The sequence below is a fragment of the Eupeodes corollae genome, chromosome 1, assembly GCF_945859685.1.
Source record: "Eupeodes corollae chromosome 1, idEupCoro1.1, whole genome shotgun sequence".
NCBI classification, from domain to species: domain Eukaryota; kingdom Metazoa; phylum Arthropoda; class Insecta; order Diptera; family Syrphidae; genus Eupeodes; species Eupeodes corollae.
The window spans coordinates 19,241,572-19,257,500 of NC_079147.1; the positions used below are offsets into that span (position 1 = coordinate 19,241,572).

Here is a 15,929-nt window from a genome sequence, read left to right on the forward strand (position 1 = left end):
AACAAATTAGCTGCCACGAAGCCCCTAAATCTACTCGCGCAAATTGAAAACCCTTTATCAGTTTTACTTTTTCTAGCTGAAAAAGTGCTGCACTATGCCACAAAAGATTATATTTTAATGAACTGCAAGTAAGTATAAAATGTTTGCCATTTTTGAAGAAAAATTCTACAAAATTTGAATGCTTTAGTGATGATAGTCAAATGTCAAAATATGACAACAATGAGAAAAACTTTGATTTTTAACTTTTGCATAAGAAGTTATTCTATTCTGTCCTAGAAGCTGTCGTTCATATCTCAAGAACCTAAAGAGATATTGACTTCTTCCTTATTTATTTATATTAACTTTTGTTTGAAACTTCTTTATAAATAAATTAGATTACTCAATAGTCCAATAAGAACCAGGTCCTAGTGACTTACAACACTCAACCATTCCTGTATGCGAATATTGTTGTCAGGACCTACAGTTTTTATTTGAACCAAATGGTTGTTTTGAAGAATTGCTTTTCATGATAAGAATTACTCTCGGATGATTTGTCAATTTTTCGCAAAGGCAGTACCCGTTGAAAAACTGTAAGATGGCACAACCAAGGATTGATAAGTCGCATGCCTATCATTGCTTTATCGTTATTTGTATAAACAATGTTCTAGTGAAATAGCCAGTTGCATTCCTCCCCTAAAACAATTCAACCGTAATACCCGAACTTCTAGGAATGCTCTTCAGTCAATTCTTGAGACCAGTTTCGGACGTATTGTTAAGCTGCACTACACGAATATGGAATTGCTTTTTCACTCATTAAAATGTGCAGACATTCCAAACCAAGAAATGTCTGGGTTCAAAAAATAAGTATCAATAGCATCTTATGAAAGTTTAAACATCAACATTCAAATTCTTTTAAAAACGTATCTATACAATACATAACTATGTATTTTCGATTTTGTATCCCTTATCAAAATTTGAAATTAATTAGATATCGATAATACTCAAATTTAACCTAAGCCCACAAACAACTAATTCCTACCCAACCCACATCTTCCACCTTCTGGGGTCTCTAATCTATGTGTGGGTGTACATTAAGCTTGAAAATTATTATAATCAACAAAACTTCCTTAATCCATCAAATTCCCATTAATAATGCCAATATGTCCCAACTAATTTGATTCTGATTGTATGATTAAGGTTTTGCGTTCGTCCGTTAGCGTTGGCGTTATTGTGGCGCGGCGTCTTCTCTCCGTTCGTCGGTTTAGCAAAAATCAATACGAAACCATCATAATACAATATTTTCCCATAACGCTCCCTTCTATTGTTCTTTTTGTTATTGTTAATAATACAAATTCCATTCAAATCATTCAAGCTGAAAACATTCGATTAAGCTTTGCGATGTTCAACTCTTCGTTTCGATTCTGCACACGCAATTCAAATCATAACCGCTATATCGACCCTTTTTCTCTCTTTTTCTGTTACATGTCTATCATGGTCCCTATACAAAGAGAAAAGAAAATAAAGAAAAACTGAAAATCAAAAAGGAAAATGCGAAGCGGAATATTACCTACATACCTACCTAAATATAGAAACATTCATAAATACAAAACTTACTGTTAATAAAACGGTCTGCACAGTGATTGCGTGTTTGCCCTCATCACCATCATCATCATCAGCATCTTCATCGTCATCTTTAAGAAAAAACGAAACGAAAGAAAAAATAAAAGAAGTGAACCTAACTCGCGCTATCCGGGATTGGGATGTACAAGTCCGAGTATAAAAGATTTAACTGCGATATCTCGTCCGTACAACAAACCAAACACCTTTCCCCTGACTTGACTTCCGATCCGATCTGATCCCAACCGACTTATACTTGGTGTTGGAGTTGGAGATGCAGCCAGTCAACCGTTCTAATCATTTCTTAACCCTGCATGACCATCACATCTTATTTTTCTTCCATTTGTGTTCCACTTCAGCAGTTCCACAAAAAGAGGAGGGGGGAAGGTGGGGGTCTATCTGTACCAAACGGGCTACACGCAGCAACGGGCCTAGCACAGAGCACTGTATAGACACATCTACATAGGAGATTAGATGAAGCAGAAGCAACATTTGTAATCAAAGCTGGAATAAATCTGAAGCCCATACCAAGTTAATCGAAGTGTGTCTGTTTTACTTGAGATGAAAAATAAGTTTCCGCCCAAATAGATCTTTGTGGATTCGGTTGGGTTCGGTTTGGATTCCTCTGATGCTCTATCCTCAACTCTATAACCACTGTCACAGTCATAATCTGGAACGCTGTCATGGCTGCTTCTTTTTGTTTTGTCTTTTTGTTGTTTTATAGTTTTGCTGGCTTATCATTCAAAACGGAAATATGGAAATTTCGATTATTTTTATAGGAAAAGGGAAACTTTTAGCTCTTGTTTTGTCATATTCATTGGTTATAAGTCCGGTTATATAGTACGAGAGGTGGTGTTAGTTATGGTTTCCGCATTGGAAAAATAAGGTGTTAAAATATCACAATACATTTTCTAATAAAATTGCTGACACTGTATGATATTTATAACAACTTTAAAACTTGCGATTTTCTTAAAAGCATTTGAGGTCTTCAGAAATCAATTGATGCTAAAGTAATATTGCAAAGAAGAAGAAGCTAAAAAACAATACCTTTCATGAAATTTTCCATGTCCAATACGGAACGTTTGCGTCTGGATATCCTCATTAACCCCAGGCATAGAATCGATTGTAGAGCATTTTCGTTGACTTTATATTAAGATCTTTTAAATTTAACAGTCTTCAGGTGTTTCTTCGCAAGTTATCGATGGCCAATTTTGGACCACCTCTTTAAAATAAACAAGTTCAGGAAATTTGTCTCACATTTTGCACGTCCTAGCAACTTGTTTTTCAGATTAATATCTTTTAATTCCGGTATCTTGCAATTCCGGACATACAAAATCGTTAATCATAATTCGGTAGCAAAGAGATGCCTTTGTTCATAGCATTTGCAGCATCCTTGTTTTTGAAAAGATAAGGTCGAGTCTCACAGAATTGCTAAACGGTCGCCAATTGAAAAAATTTAGGCTCCAGTCAAGAAAGGCCACAGCCACCAAGCATAGAAGAGGTCGAGAAGAATTTTAGGAGCCCCAAAAAAGGCAAAACCCCGGGACCCGATGGCATATCATTCGAAGTGTTTCAACGTGGCGGACCAATTTTTCTTTTGTAAAAGTATAGTGGTCGTATAAAGAAATGCGAAAAGACTGGCGAAGACAGAAAAGGAGATGTAATTATGTGCTACAACTATAGAAGAATCAATTTGTTGAGTACCGCCTTTAAGATACACTGGTTTTATCACTGGATAGTTAATAACCGATCGGATTTTTATCTTTAGGCAGGTGATAGAAAAATGTCTAGAGTTTAATCTTCCTACTAAATATCTATTTATAGACTTTAAGGCCGCCTACAATAGCCAGGGTAGAAGTTTACAAAGCCATGAGAGAATTCGGAATCCCAAACAAAGTGACACGACTATGTAGGTTGACAATGACCATTATAACCAGTGAAGTTATAATAGTTGAATTGCAAGTTCATGGTTTAAACTGCTTCCTCTTTAACCTGGCGTTGGAGAAAGCAATCCGTTACTCTGGCACGTCAAAATTAGGGACCATACTCACCAAGTTCAGATAGATGCTGGCTTACGCAGGTGAAATTGACATCATCTGGAGAACCGAACAAGCTGTACACGATTCCTTTTCCCAGATCGATTAGGCAGCACAAAATCTGGGGCTTAACATTAGCGAATGAAAAACAAAGTAAATAGTGCCTTAGACTGGAAGAAGAACAATTGGTCAAACGATCAAGGTTGCGGAGTTTGAATTTAAAGTATTGCAATTCTTCAAACACCTTGGGTCAATAGCAGCAGCCGATAATATCATAAAAGAAGAAATACTTTGGCGGTTGCTCGAAGCCAATAGAGCCTACTTCAGTCTGTCAAAGAAATCCAGAAACCTTACCATAGCTTTAAAGTTGCTGCTGTTTAGAGTGATATTTCTGCCAGTATTTACTTATGGATCTGAGACATGAGTGCTTAGAAAGTGCTAGAGTGATATTTCTGCCAGTATTTACATATGGATCTGAGACATGAGTGCTTAGAAAAAGGCACTTCGACCACTTAGGTGCATTCGAGAGGAAGGTATTTTTGAGAATTGTTGGCCACTAAAGTAATGTAGGACGATTCCGTAGAGACTCTAAAATCTACCTCGAAGGTGATATTTTTATTCGTCTAGACCCTAGTAGTACCCGTGGCATGTTGGTTAGAGGTCTTGTGTTCGATCCCTCCCTGTTCCACCCAAAGTTTTTATTCACGGGCACTGCCTCTTGCGAGGAATTGACAAATTCTCCAAGCGTAATTCTTATCATGAAAAAGTGCTTTCAAAAATTAGCCGTTTGGATTCGGCATATAAACTGTAGGTCCCCTCTATCACTGCTTGACAGTTGTAAGTCACTAGGCTCTGGTTCTCTACGGACTGCTGAGCCACCTAATTTCATTATTTATCTAGCTCGTAGAAACGGGGAGGAAAGTTCGGAAACTTTTATGTTTAAGAGATGGCGTGAACCAAGACCCAAGAAGCCTTGGTGTGTGTAATTGGATGGAATCAGCTTGCGATATAAATAAATGGAGAAACTTGTTGTATAAGGCTAGGACGGAAGCCCGGTTGTCGAGCTGATGTTGATGATGAATCTCAACGAACACCAGTCCAAAACCCGCATCAAATCGTGAAATGTTGAGGATTGACTACTATCATTCTTGGATCTTTCGACCCCTTAGATTCCTATGTGATAATAGGTCTCATTAATGAAGATTTTTTTCCGAGGTCCGACCAGCAATGAAACTGCGTTGATAATCTTACGTTAAACCTACTTTAAAAGCTCCAAAGCCAAATTTTTTATGTAAAATACGTTATAATTACGTTTGTGGAGTGCATTATTTTAAAGATGCACAAGGCTAGGTTTTTGTCAACACTCAGGGCTTAATCAATTATATTTCTAGTTTTTGAGCGTCGTAAATAGTTTTGATTCTACACATTACTAATTTGACCCAACTCCTCCAATTTGTTCACTACTTTAACTATTATCGTTCGAAAAAGTGTCTCACGACGCACGGGCAATAAGTGTTTTAGTTTTTGGAATTTACGACTGAAATTTTTCACTAGTTTTGTAGTTTATCAATTCTAATTAATTTTTTAAAAGTGTATCGTTCCATTTTAAGTAAAAATGTCAAAAGTGGAAAAATGACAGCTTCAAAAGTGCCAGACGCAAATTAGTGTGATTTTAAAAAAAAATGAAACCTCTAAGTTAAGGTTTTGTGCAATTAAATTTAGTTTTCATCTTTTAACTTTTTAATCAAAGATGTTATTTAAAAATTTAAAAGTGGCACCTTATGCTAATTTCAGTAACATAACGCAAAGGTTTTTTTTCAACAATAAAACGTTAAGTAAACACTGTTGTTATCTAAGATATGTATTCCAAGAAGTAGCCTTTTAAACTTTACTAAAGCCTCTAAATGGCCAGCACAATACAATCTATAATATCATAAGTTTAATCATTCTTGTACGGAAGTTCAATACTTCAGGGTACATTAATCTAAGTGTGGTGATAACATTATCAATGGCCAGCCCATCAACTTTACCTAGCCTAACCAATTCAACTCTGAAAAATTCGTTTTTTCCGTGGATTGTTTTGAAGCAATACTTTGCAACTGTAAAAGTATTTCCAATAAACTTATAAATTAATTTTTTCTCTAAACGGCAATGATGTTGACAACTATTACCCTTATTTCATACAACATTTCTTAGTAATAGTTTATTAATCACTTAAATTGACCAACAAAAGATTTAAAATCAAAACTTTCTCATTTGCAAAGCTTTCCCCCAGACTATTGAATAAAAGTACAGTAAAGTGTGGGCGGGTTGTGAATAGGCGTTAAATGAAATTTAGTTTAGATGTATTTACTTTAGTTTAGTGCAGTTTGGTCTTTTTGTTTGTGTAGGTTTGAGCTTTAGAAAATGTAAATGAATTTAAATATTTTACTGAAATAAATGTTAGAAATATAAACCTAAGCTTATAGGGTTCTATTTCTGTTTTTATCTGATTTAGGAGCAAAAGGAAGTGAAATCAATTTAGATGAAAATTTCAATTTATATAAAAATAAAAAAAGAAAAGCTGCCAAAATGTGCTTGTGTCTATGGTCTTTTGGGATTTATAGAGATACCTATTGTTCATAAAAACATTCACATATGTAAAATATCACAGAGCTTAGCTGTGAAAGTATAAAGAATTCATTTAAATGGGAATTGATTGACTTTTTGTGATATTGAATGTTTTAATTCTTTAATCCTTAGAGCATTTGACCCGTTTTTGTTTTTATTCAAAATGTTGTTAAGTGAATAAATTGCTAAAAAAAAGTTGTTATATGGAAAAAACTATCAACAAGTCAACAAGGCATGATAAAACTAATAGAGATTTGTATCGGATTAGAGAATTAGTACCTATATCAAAGCTAAGTATTTGCAAATATTGAGGATTATAAAAAAAAAACAATCTAATGTAAGAATTTTTGTGGCCCACACGATTGTGCTCTTGGGCCACTCTTATTATGATCACCACTGTAACATTTGTCTTTTAACGAAACGATATCACGAGACTGTAGTTGATTTTTAGCTAAAAGATTTTCATTGTTTTAGGAAGAAGGGTGAAGGGCAAAGAGAAAATCTACTTCTCGTTTCTTTCAAGCGACAACCTTAATAATTGGTCAAAACATATAATGGACAGCGGAAAGATAGTTTTAAAAGGAAATATTTTTCTATGATATAAAAATTAAGAAGAAAAAAGTTTTACTCTTAATCACCCAAAGACAGAAGATGAGTGGTCTCGAAACCGCTTTTTTTACGACATTTTAGAACGATATGTTGGAGCGATTCAGCGCTAGAAACAAGATGTTGCAAGAACCGAAAATGATTCTTGAATCGGCATTGCCTGCACTAGAATTATTGAAATCATTCGTGGGATCCAAACGAAATGATTTTGATAAATACGAGGAATCAGCCCAAAAAATATCCCATACTGATGACTATGTACAGTCACGCACCCGCATCAAATATGTCACCCAAGGAAAAATACAAAGTATCCGCCTTCATCCTAGTGATTGACCAGCTATCTGTTTCTCTTACTGAAAGATTGTATGCCTATGAAGCTGTACGTTCGAGATTTGGATTCCTGAAACACATCGAGAAGAAGGATGCTGAAAATTTACACGCTGCAGTAGAGGCATTGGTGAAAGTGTATCCTAATGGTTTAGAGCCTAGTCTTGGTAATGAGTTGCTTCAATTTGTGTCTTTGATTCACTTATACAAAAAGGACTATGGAACAGATCGATCGCCGGAACTTAAAAAGTAAAATCAACCGAATTCTCGGAAATCTAAATTTCAGAGCTACATGCCCAAACCTGCGCTCATTTTCAAAAATGATATTTGTAAAAATAGCCTTCGAACCACTATGCGACAAAACCGTCTTTCTCTCCTGAGCATTGAAAGCGATTTACTCCAAGAACTGAATTCAACGAAATTATCAACGATTTTTCGGTGAAAATAAAAATAAATAATTCTTTTTTCCGTTTATATTTATATGTGCTAGTTCAATACTAAAGCAAATTCTAGAAGCTACTTCAAAAATCTTGAAAACTTTAAGTTTTTCATCAAAATAATAGAATTTAAGAACGCATTTCAAATGTTTAAAATAAAATAAAATTAAATACGCAATTCGAAGAAAAACAGGGTTTACTTATTTTTTGTGATGAAATTTCAAAACCCGAAAGTATATGAAATTGTATAGTAACGCCTCGGCTAAGTGCTACACATCGAGACGAAACAGATGCTTCTCTCTCGTTGGTTGGTAGCCTCTAGACTACACGAACTTACTGAACTTTTAAAGTTATTTCGAAATAAACGATAATAACAGTTCATTAAGTTGCTTTAGCTCCAATTTGGTTTCATTGAATAAAAGCTTATTCATAGAGTTCATGAAAGTTCGTACCCATGCATAATGCATTACTTCATTTGTTACAGCATAATTTTGTACATACCGTTTTACTGATCAATTCAATGAGTTCGTTGCAATAGAAACCTTCACAGGTCAATATTTTTAACCTGGTAATGTTTATACTAAACAAGCTAAGAATTTATAGTAACAAAATTTATATCTTAAACGGCCTTAAGTCCCCCTGTTTATCAACCAAAAAAAAAACACCAAAACCATACCAGTGTGACGTCAAGCGTGCCCTTTAATATATATTGTTTGTTGCTTCCTTTTATATAAATACTCATCATGTTTCCCTCTTTGTCTTTCTGAACTTACCAAGAACTAACCATTGCACCTAAAACTAAGTTCAACTTCATTTTTATCCAAAACATACCAAGCGAACTTTTGTATTTTTAAGCAAAGTCGTATCCTTTAAATATTTCAAAAGGGGTTTTAGCACCAGAGGTTCAAAATTTCATATGCCAAAAATTCACTATTTGCATGATAATGGGCCAGCAGTTCTCTGCCTTTGTTCTACTATGGGGGTTATCAGATCATTATGCATTTATGGGCTTTTAACCAACCTCGATTAACATAAAGTCTATAATCCACAAATCCGAAAAGGGAAAATATTCTTTTAAGAATAATTACTTTAAATTTTTAAAAAAATTTTATAATTTTTAATAAGATTTTCCAGAAAAGAAGTAATTTGCCTTGGAACTTATTTTTTTCTTTTTTCTTAAACTTTAAAAAAGTTAAAATCGTAACAAATTCTTGTTTTTTGAAGTTAAAGTAGAGTTCGCATTTTTGCAACTCTTTTTTTTTATATTGTACGCGCACTCAAGGGGATATGAATACCCTTATAATGATTATACCCAGCGCGAGTCATTAGGAAGGGAGGATAGGATTTGAAAGGAGATACCGATGCACATTGGTTTTGAATGCCTGCACATTGTAATGAGTGAGAAATATTGAGTCTGGTAAAGCATTCCACATTCTTGTAGTGCGACTAAAAAAAGAATCTCTGAACTTTACGGTACGACCGTAATTGGGCTCAAGGGTAAACTGATGGGCATTCCTAAAAGAACGAGTATTACGGTTGAATTGTTTGAGGGGAGGAATGCAACTGGCTATTTCATTAGAACATTGCTTATGGAAGTAGCGATAGAATAATGAGAGACATGAAACCTTACGACGGTGCTTGAGAGATGCAAAAGTTTCAGTTAGACGATGATCACCTATCATTTTTAGAGCTCTCTTTTGAATTCTGTCCTAGAGACTCAAGTGGATTTTAGGAGCACCTGCCCAAATATATGAATTGTACTCAAGTTTTGGACGAATATAGGCTTTATAAATTATAGCCAGATCAGAAGGGGTAAAAACTTCTTGCATCGTCGGAGAAAACCTAAACACTTAGCAGCATTTTTGGCGATGTCAAATATGTTATCACTCTACAACAAGTGGTTTGTAATGCACATACCTAGGACTGATAGCTGTTCAGTCTCCTCGATGCAAGTGCCACTCATGGATAGTGGCATTATGGGAGGGTTACGCTTTTTCTACAGTAGACAGCATTAATTTTTCGAAGCATTAAATTCTACACGGTTTTTGATTCCCCATTGAACAATGCTGTCGTTGGTAGTCCACATCCGAAGAACAAGGATGAGAATCTTAAACCGAATATGAAAAGCTGAGGGTACTGTCATCCGCGAAACAATTTAGTGGGTTAGAAGTTTCAGACAAAAGATCATTTATAAAAATGAGGAAGAGCGTCGGAGACAAAACGGATCCCTGGGGCACACCAGCGTTTATTTTATGAATATCAGATTTGAACCCGTCCAATACTACTTGAATTGAACGATCCGAAAGGTAATTTCTAACCCAACGAAGAAGGGATTCATCAATACCTAATGCACGCATTTTCGATAAGAGAGCTTGATGCCAAACTCTATCAACTAAACGGAGTTTAGTTTGAAATTTGTACTTCAGATTTATTTCCCTATGAATCGATGTGATTTAAAGTATTTTTTAAGTAATGTGTAATTTAAATAAAACAATCTTAGAACAACAAACGAAACAATTATTTAAAGTTATTCACTTCAACAAAGTTATTTTATAACAAAATTATTATTTTGGAGAAAGAAAATAGTTTTGATTAAAGGAAGTTTCAATTAAACGAAAACTTCAAATAATCTGTTAGATTTAGAAAAAGAAAAGTGTAAGAGAGTACAAATTTCTTATAAGCACTAAAAATCAACCTTTTCACAAGAGATATTTTGCATAGCAGAAAAGGTTTACTAGGAACAAGATTTAAAGCCCGCTGACTGCAAATTCTTAATTTGGAAAATTAAAATTATTCCATTATAAAATCTGTTTTAATTTTAAAAATCATTTTTATTTAAGTGTTAATTGAACACATTCAAGTCTTGCTTCAAACCACCAACCACCCCAAATTTCAAATTATAAGCTACGGACTTGTGTTTAAAATTAGCTTAAGCTGCCGATTTATGTTGTTGTTGCAGTTCTTGGTCTTTGTTTTTTTAAAATACCTTTGTTTTAAACATAATTTGATTGTAGATTTATTTTCTTGACTCACAAAAGTTGGCTTCTTTCTTTTATTCTCTCGTTTCTTTTGATCCGTCTTCCTCGTCTTTGGCTTTGTTGTTTTGTTTTTAATGTTGGATGTGTCTTTCTTGATGGCTTTTGCAATAGAAGAGGCTTCAAATTCAAGCCCTCCAAAACGAAGACAACAAACAATGGGCTGGCTAATGCCAGAGTGGGTATAAAGGTACTTTGTCTTTTGCCATAACACTCGTTCCTATATACCAAAAGGGAAGGGTTACCAATTTTCAGCGCTATTAATTTTGTGAGTCACGAGTCACGACCGGTAAAAGCAGCAGAAGCAACAGAAACAGTGAAGAGTACTTTTCAGACTCACGTCTCCCCAGTTCCGAGGAAGTTTGTTGTTTTCGGCTTTATTTTTGTTATTGTTGACTTTTTTCGTTCGGTTGCAGCAGAGTCAGTGTGTTAAGACCATTAAAATTTTGTTCTATACGTCATTTTGATTTTTCGGTCTTTTTCTTTAAATTTTTCTTGGTGTTCCTTCTTCTTTGATGTACTTTGAAGAAACTTCAGGCATTCTGTTGTTGATTTTGTTTTTATTATTTTTATTTTGGTTATGAAACATCGTCGTTTAATTCGTCTTCTCTTTTTTAACTTTTTATCTGTTTGTTAACATTTTCATCGTCATTTTGCTTTTGCATAATTCAAGTAAACTAATTTTTTCTTTTTTTTAAACAAATCACTATCAGTTGTTTTGTTTCCTTTGCTTCACTTCGCCCTCTTTATGAACTTAACTCTCGTGTATTTTATTTTATTTGGATTTGGTAACACACAAAAGAAGCCCAAGTCTTGACGAGTCTTTAAGCTGTAACCTACCTAACAACCTATCTTCTTGAAGGAAACAAAATATAAATAAAATATAATTTAAAAAAAAAAAAGAAAAACCTAGAATTACAATTCCGCATAATTTTGTCTCTGTAATCGGATAATTGGATTGAACTTTGGGGGTTGCTTATAAACAGTGCGGGCTTTGATATACCTTCATTTTTATGTGGGAACAACAAATTGTCTTGGGTGAGAATCGTTGGACCTCTTAGTGACATTTTAGTCGTGATTTAATACTTTTTGAGGAAAGGTTAGAATATATATTTATTTATTTCTTTGTTTCTCTAAAATTTAATAAATATAGAAATTTTGATTATTTACTAAAATATTGATTATTGTTTTTCATTACAGACTTCATCAACAACAAAAACAACAACCATGACAACTCCTGCTAAATTATATGGCAAGGATTTAAGTGAATATGATGAAGTTGATGTAGATGCATTGTTGGCACAGCTTTCACCAGAAGAGATTAATATTTTGGCAAAAGAAGTCGATCCTGATGTAAGTAATTTAAACAATTTGGTATAAATTAATAGCTTTAATCTTAATAGTCAATCTACTATAAATAAGATATTTATTCTTGAGACTTAATGTGAACGTTTATTTTTCTGATATCTAACTTAGTGTTACTTAGATATGAATGGGTCAACAAATTCATATCCTAATTATAGCAACAAGCATTTACTTCACTGATTCTCAGTTTTGTGTTGACGGAAACAAAAACTCGTATCTCGTTCAATTTTATCAATTTTTGGAAGTGATCAATGAAGTTTCAATTTTAAACAGTCTGGTTAAAGATCGTTCTTTTTCTCCTCATTATTTGGTGTTTTTTGTTAAATGGCTTGAGAACTTTAAAAGATGAATGAACCATTAACCAAAGACTTATATTTACCCCAACAAATTGATCGAAAGGTGTTAAGTCGCACGAACGATGCATGGGGCAGTTATCAAGGCCACTTCTGGATATAAAGATGTCACCATAAGTGTTTTTGTTTCAAAGCCCAACGCAGAGCACTTAGCAGAGCCTGAGCAAATGGTTAACATTTTTAGCAGAGTTTGATCAGATCTCTCCGACTTATTTATAAAACACACTGGAGAAATGCTCTGTCAAAAGCTCAAGAATTTAAATTTTGTCCCTTTTATACAACACGAAACAGACTTGAAGACAGGCACGCTCAGCTTTTTACCCCATTAGCTCTGTAAATTTATTTAGAGCTCGTAGAGCGTGTTCAAAGCTAGCTCTGATTGAAAAAAGATACACAGAGCGGGATGCTTTTTAACTTTTTAACTTATGGAAAGCAGTTTAACAATTACAGATAACGACGCTGCTCTTGCCACCGCTACATTTTGCTTATAGGCGAAACTGTTTAACCAGTGTGCTTCAAAAACCTTTCATAAAGCACTTCAGAACTGATATATGTTGTGCATAGTGAATTTCTACAAAAACCATCTTTCTGCTCGTAAATCTTACCTAACTTAAATAACAACGCCAAAAACACTCTAATGAAGATAAAAATCCTCAGTAGCAATCTTGGTTTGTCTACAAACTAAAGCAAACAGCTGATTCATAAAGTGATTGAATATGTGAGTGACATTTGCCCGCAAAACTAATTTGTTAATTCTATGTGGACGTAAAAAAAATTATATTTGATTGTTCAAATTCACATCTTTTCATCGACATTACAAATAAAGGATGGTTAAATTTTAAGGGCCAATTATTAAAATCCGATGGTCTAAACTGTTGGTGATGCTCAGTCATATTTAAGGTTCTATATCGTTTATGTTCTAAAACTATCTATTGGTATTTAGACCAATGGCTATCAGATCAAATGATCTTGGCGGCCAATTAACAAAACTACCACGTGCAATAACACCAAACACCATTAAATTTGTCGCTCAATAGAGCTTTTGTTTTCAAGCCCCTAAATTTCATCAAACACTTGATGCCACTTTTTGTGGATGCATTGGGAATTCTGTTTATTGACAAACCACTGAAGATACTTTTCTTCGAAAATTTATCATCCACTCTTGCAATTTCTTGCCACTATATTTGGACCATTAACGACTATTGGAATGTCCAAAAAGCTTTAGTTCTTGAGTGAATTGCATCTTGTTAGCATTTAAATACAAGTCTTTATGCATATTGTTCAACAACGTCGAGCATTAGTGTTGCATGCAATTGATTTGCACGACGACGAATTTAGGTGGAGGGCTCTTCAGGCACACTGTGGCGACCAGCAGCAATATTTTCTATAGTACTGGTGTTTTCACATCCCCTACAGACTCGGTTTTCTTAATTTTTTTTTATACAAATCTAAAAGTCCGTTTTTTCATAATAAACTAAAATCTACAAAAAAAAATTCGCAAATTTGGTAAACATTGATATTCGGTTCGTGATATCTCGTTGAAAATATTAACTTCAAATTAATTTCAATCATCAAATATTTATATTTGCTTATAACTATTTCATAAAATGGAAAATATTGGTTATTTCTAAATCTTTTAGCATAATTCAAGTGAGAACTTTTTTAACAAAACACGAAAACCTATAAACCTTCTAAGAAAGACAAATCGACAGATGGGATGGGAAGTTATCGGTGTAGGTCGCATCCCAGCCTCTTTTTTGATATTGCCCTCATCCTTCGTAGACTTTTCTTGAAAGCAATTCCCACATTACTTACTTACTTACTTACTTAAGGTGGCGCTACAGTCCTGTGTGAACTAGGGCCTCACCCAACAAACTTCTCCATCTAGCTCGGTGCCTAGCTAGATGTCTCCAGTTTCGCGCTCCAAGTTGGGTGAGGTCACCTTCCACTTGTGTGCGCCACCTGATCCGCGGTCTTCCTCTACTGCGCTGTCCTGTGGGTGCGGATTCGAAGACTTTCCGGGCCGGAGCATTGGTTTCCATGCGCTCTACGTGACCCAGCCATCTTAGTCGTTGGACTTTTACTCTTCTTGCTAAGTCTACGTCGCTGTACAGCCCGTACAGTTCGTCGTTCCATCTTCTCCTCCACTCCCCTTCGATGCATACGGGACCGTAGATCACACGAAGAACTTTTCTCTCGAAGCGACCCAAGGTGCTTTCATCCGCTTTTGTCATGGTCCATGCTTCTGCACCGTATAGCAGGACGGGGATGATAAGGGTCTTATATAGCAACACTTTGGTCCCTCGAGAGAGGACATTACTACTCAATTGCTTTCTTAGTCCAAAGAAACAGCGGTTAGCAAGAGTTATTCTGCGTTTGATCTCAGCGCTGGTGTTGTTTTCTGCGTTTACAGCGGAGCCTAGGTAGACTAAGTCCTTGACTACCTCAAAGGTACGTCTGTCGATTGTGACGTTTTGACCAAAACGTCGGTGTTGTATGTCCTTTCTAGACGACAGCATGTACTTTGTTTTGCCCTCATTAACCGTTAAACCCATTTTTGCCGCCTCTGCCTCAATACTTACAAAAGCCCCATTGACATCACGCTGAGTTCTTCCGATTATGTCAATGTCATCAGCATATGCCAGTAATTGGACAGACTTTGGAAAGATAGTGCCTCTAATGTTGACGTGTGAGCTCTGCACTATTCTTTCAAGCACGATGTTAAAAAAATCGCATGACAGCGCATCACCTTGTCTAAAACCTTTTTTGACATCAAAAGGTTCTGTTAAGTTGTTTCCAACCTTTATGGAGCAGCGTGAATTCTCCATGGTCATCCTCCACAAACGGACGAGTTTGGCAGGGATGCCAAAACTAGACATGGCTCTATACAGCTCGTCCCTGTAGATGCTGTCATATGCGGCCTTGAAATCGATGAAAAGATGGTGGGTGTCGATTTGGTGCTCTTGAGTTTTTTCCAGGATCTGCCGTAATGTGAATATTTGATCAACTGTGGACTTTCCTGGTCTAAAACCACACTGATAAGGACCTATCAGGTTGTTGACGATGGGCTTTAGACGTTCACATATTATGGCAGAGAAGATTTTATAGGCGATGTTAAGTAGACTTATTCCTCTATAGTTGGTGCAGTTTAGAGGGTCTCCTTTTTTCAGGATCGGGCAAACAATACTGAGGTTCCATTCATCGGGCATGTTTTCTTCCGACCATATCTTACAGATAAGTTGGTGCATGCTCCTAACCAACTTATCTCCAGCTGCTTTAAAGAGCTCGACATTCAAGCCATCTGCTCCAGCGGCTTTATTAGACTTCAACTTAGATATGGCAAACTTTACTTCGTCTAAGTCGGGAGGACGGGATTGTTGGCTTTCGTCGTCTATATCGAATGGGTCATCCTGCCTGACAGCGGGATTCAGTTCTTCGTCGCCGTTATACAGTCTGGAGAAGTGGTCCTTCCATATCCTCAGCATTGACTGCGGTTCCACTATGATGTTTCCACTTTCGTCTTTGCAGCCTTCGGTTCTAGGTTTATGTACCTGTGAATTTCGT

General features: G+C 35.5%; 1 protein-coding gene across 9 annotated transcripts in view; it reads left to right on the plus strand.

Moving 5' to 3' along the window:
- Positions 1-15,929, plus strand: part of LOC129941912 (tropomodulin) — a 233,501-nt gene that overhangs the window by 188,886 nt on the left and 28,686 nt on the right. For all 9 annotated transcript variants that reach the window (XR_008780943.1, XR_008780942.1, XR_008780944.1 and 6 more), the window contains one exon: positions 11,848-12,000. Coding sequence is in view for 2 of the 9 variants with exons in the window: in XM_056050679.1 (XP_055906654.1) it covers positions 11,848-12,000 (153 nt within the window). In the remaining 7 variants the exon portion in view is untranslated. The remainder of the gene's footprint in view (positions 1-11,847; positions 12,001-15,929) is intronic.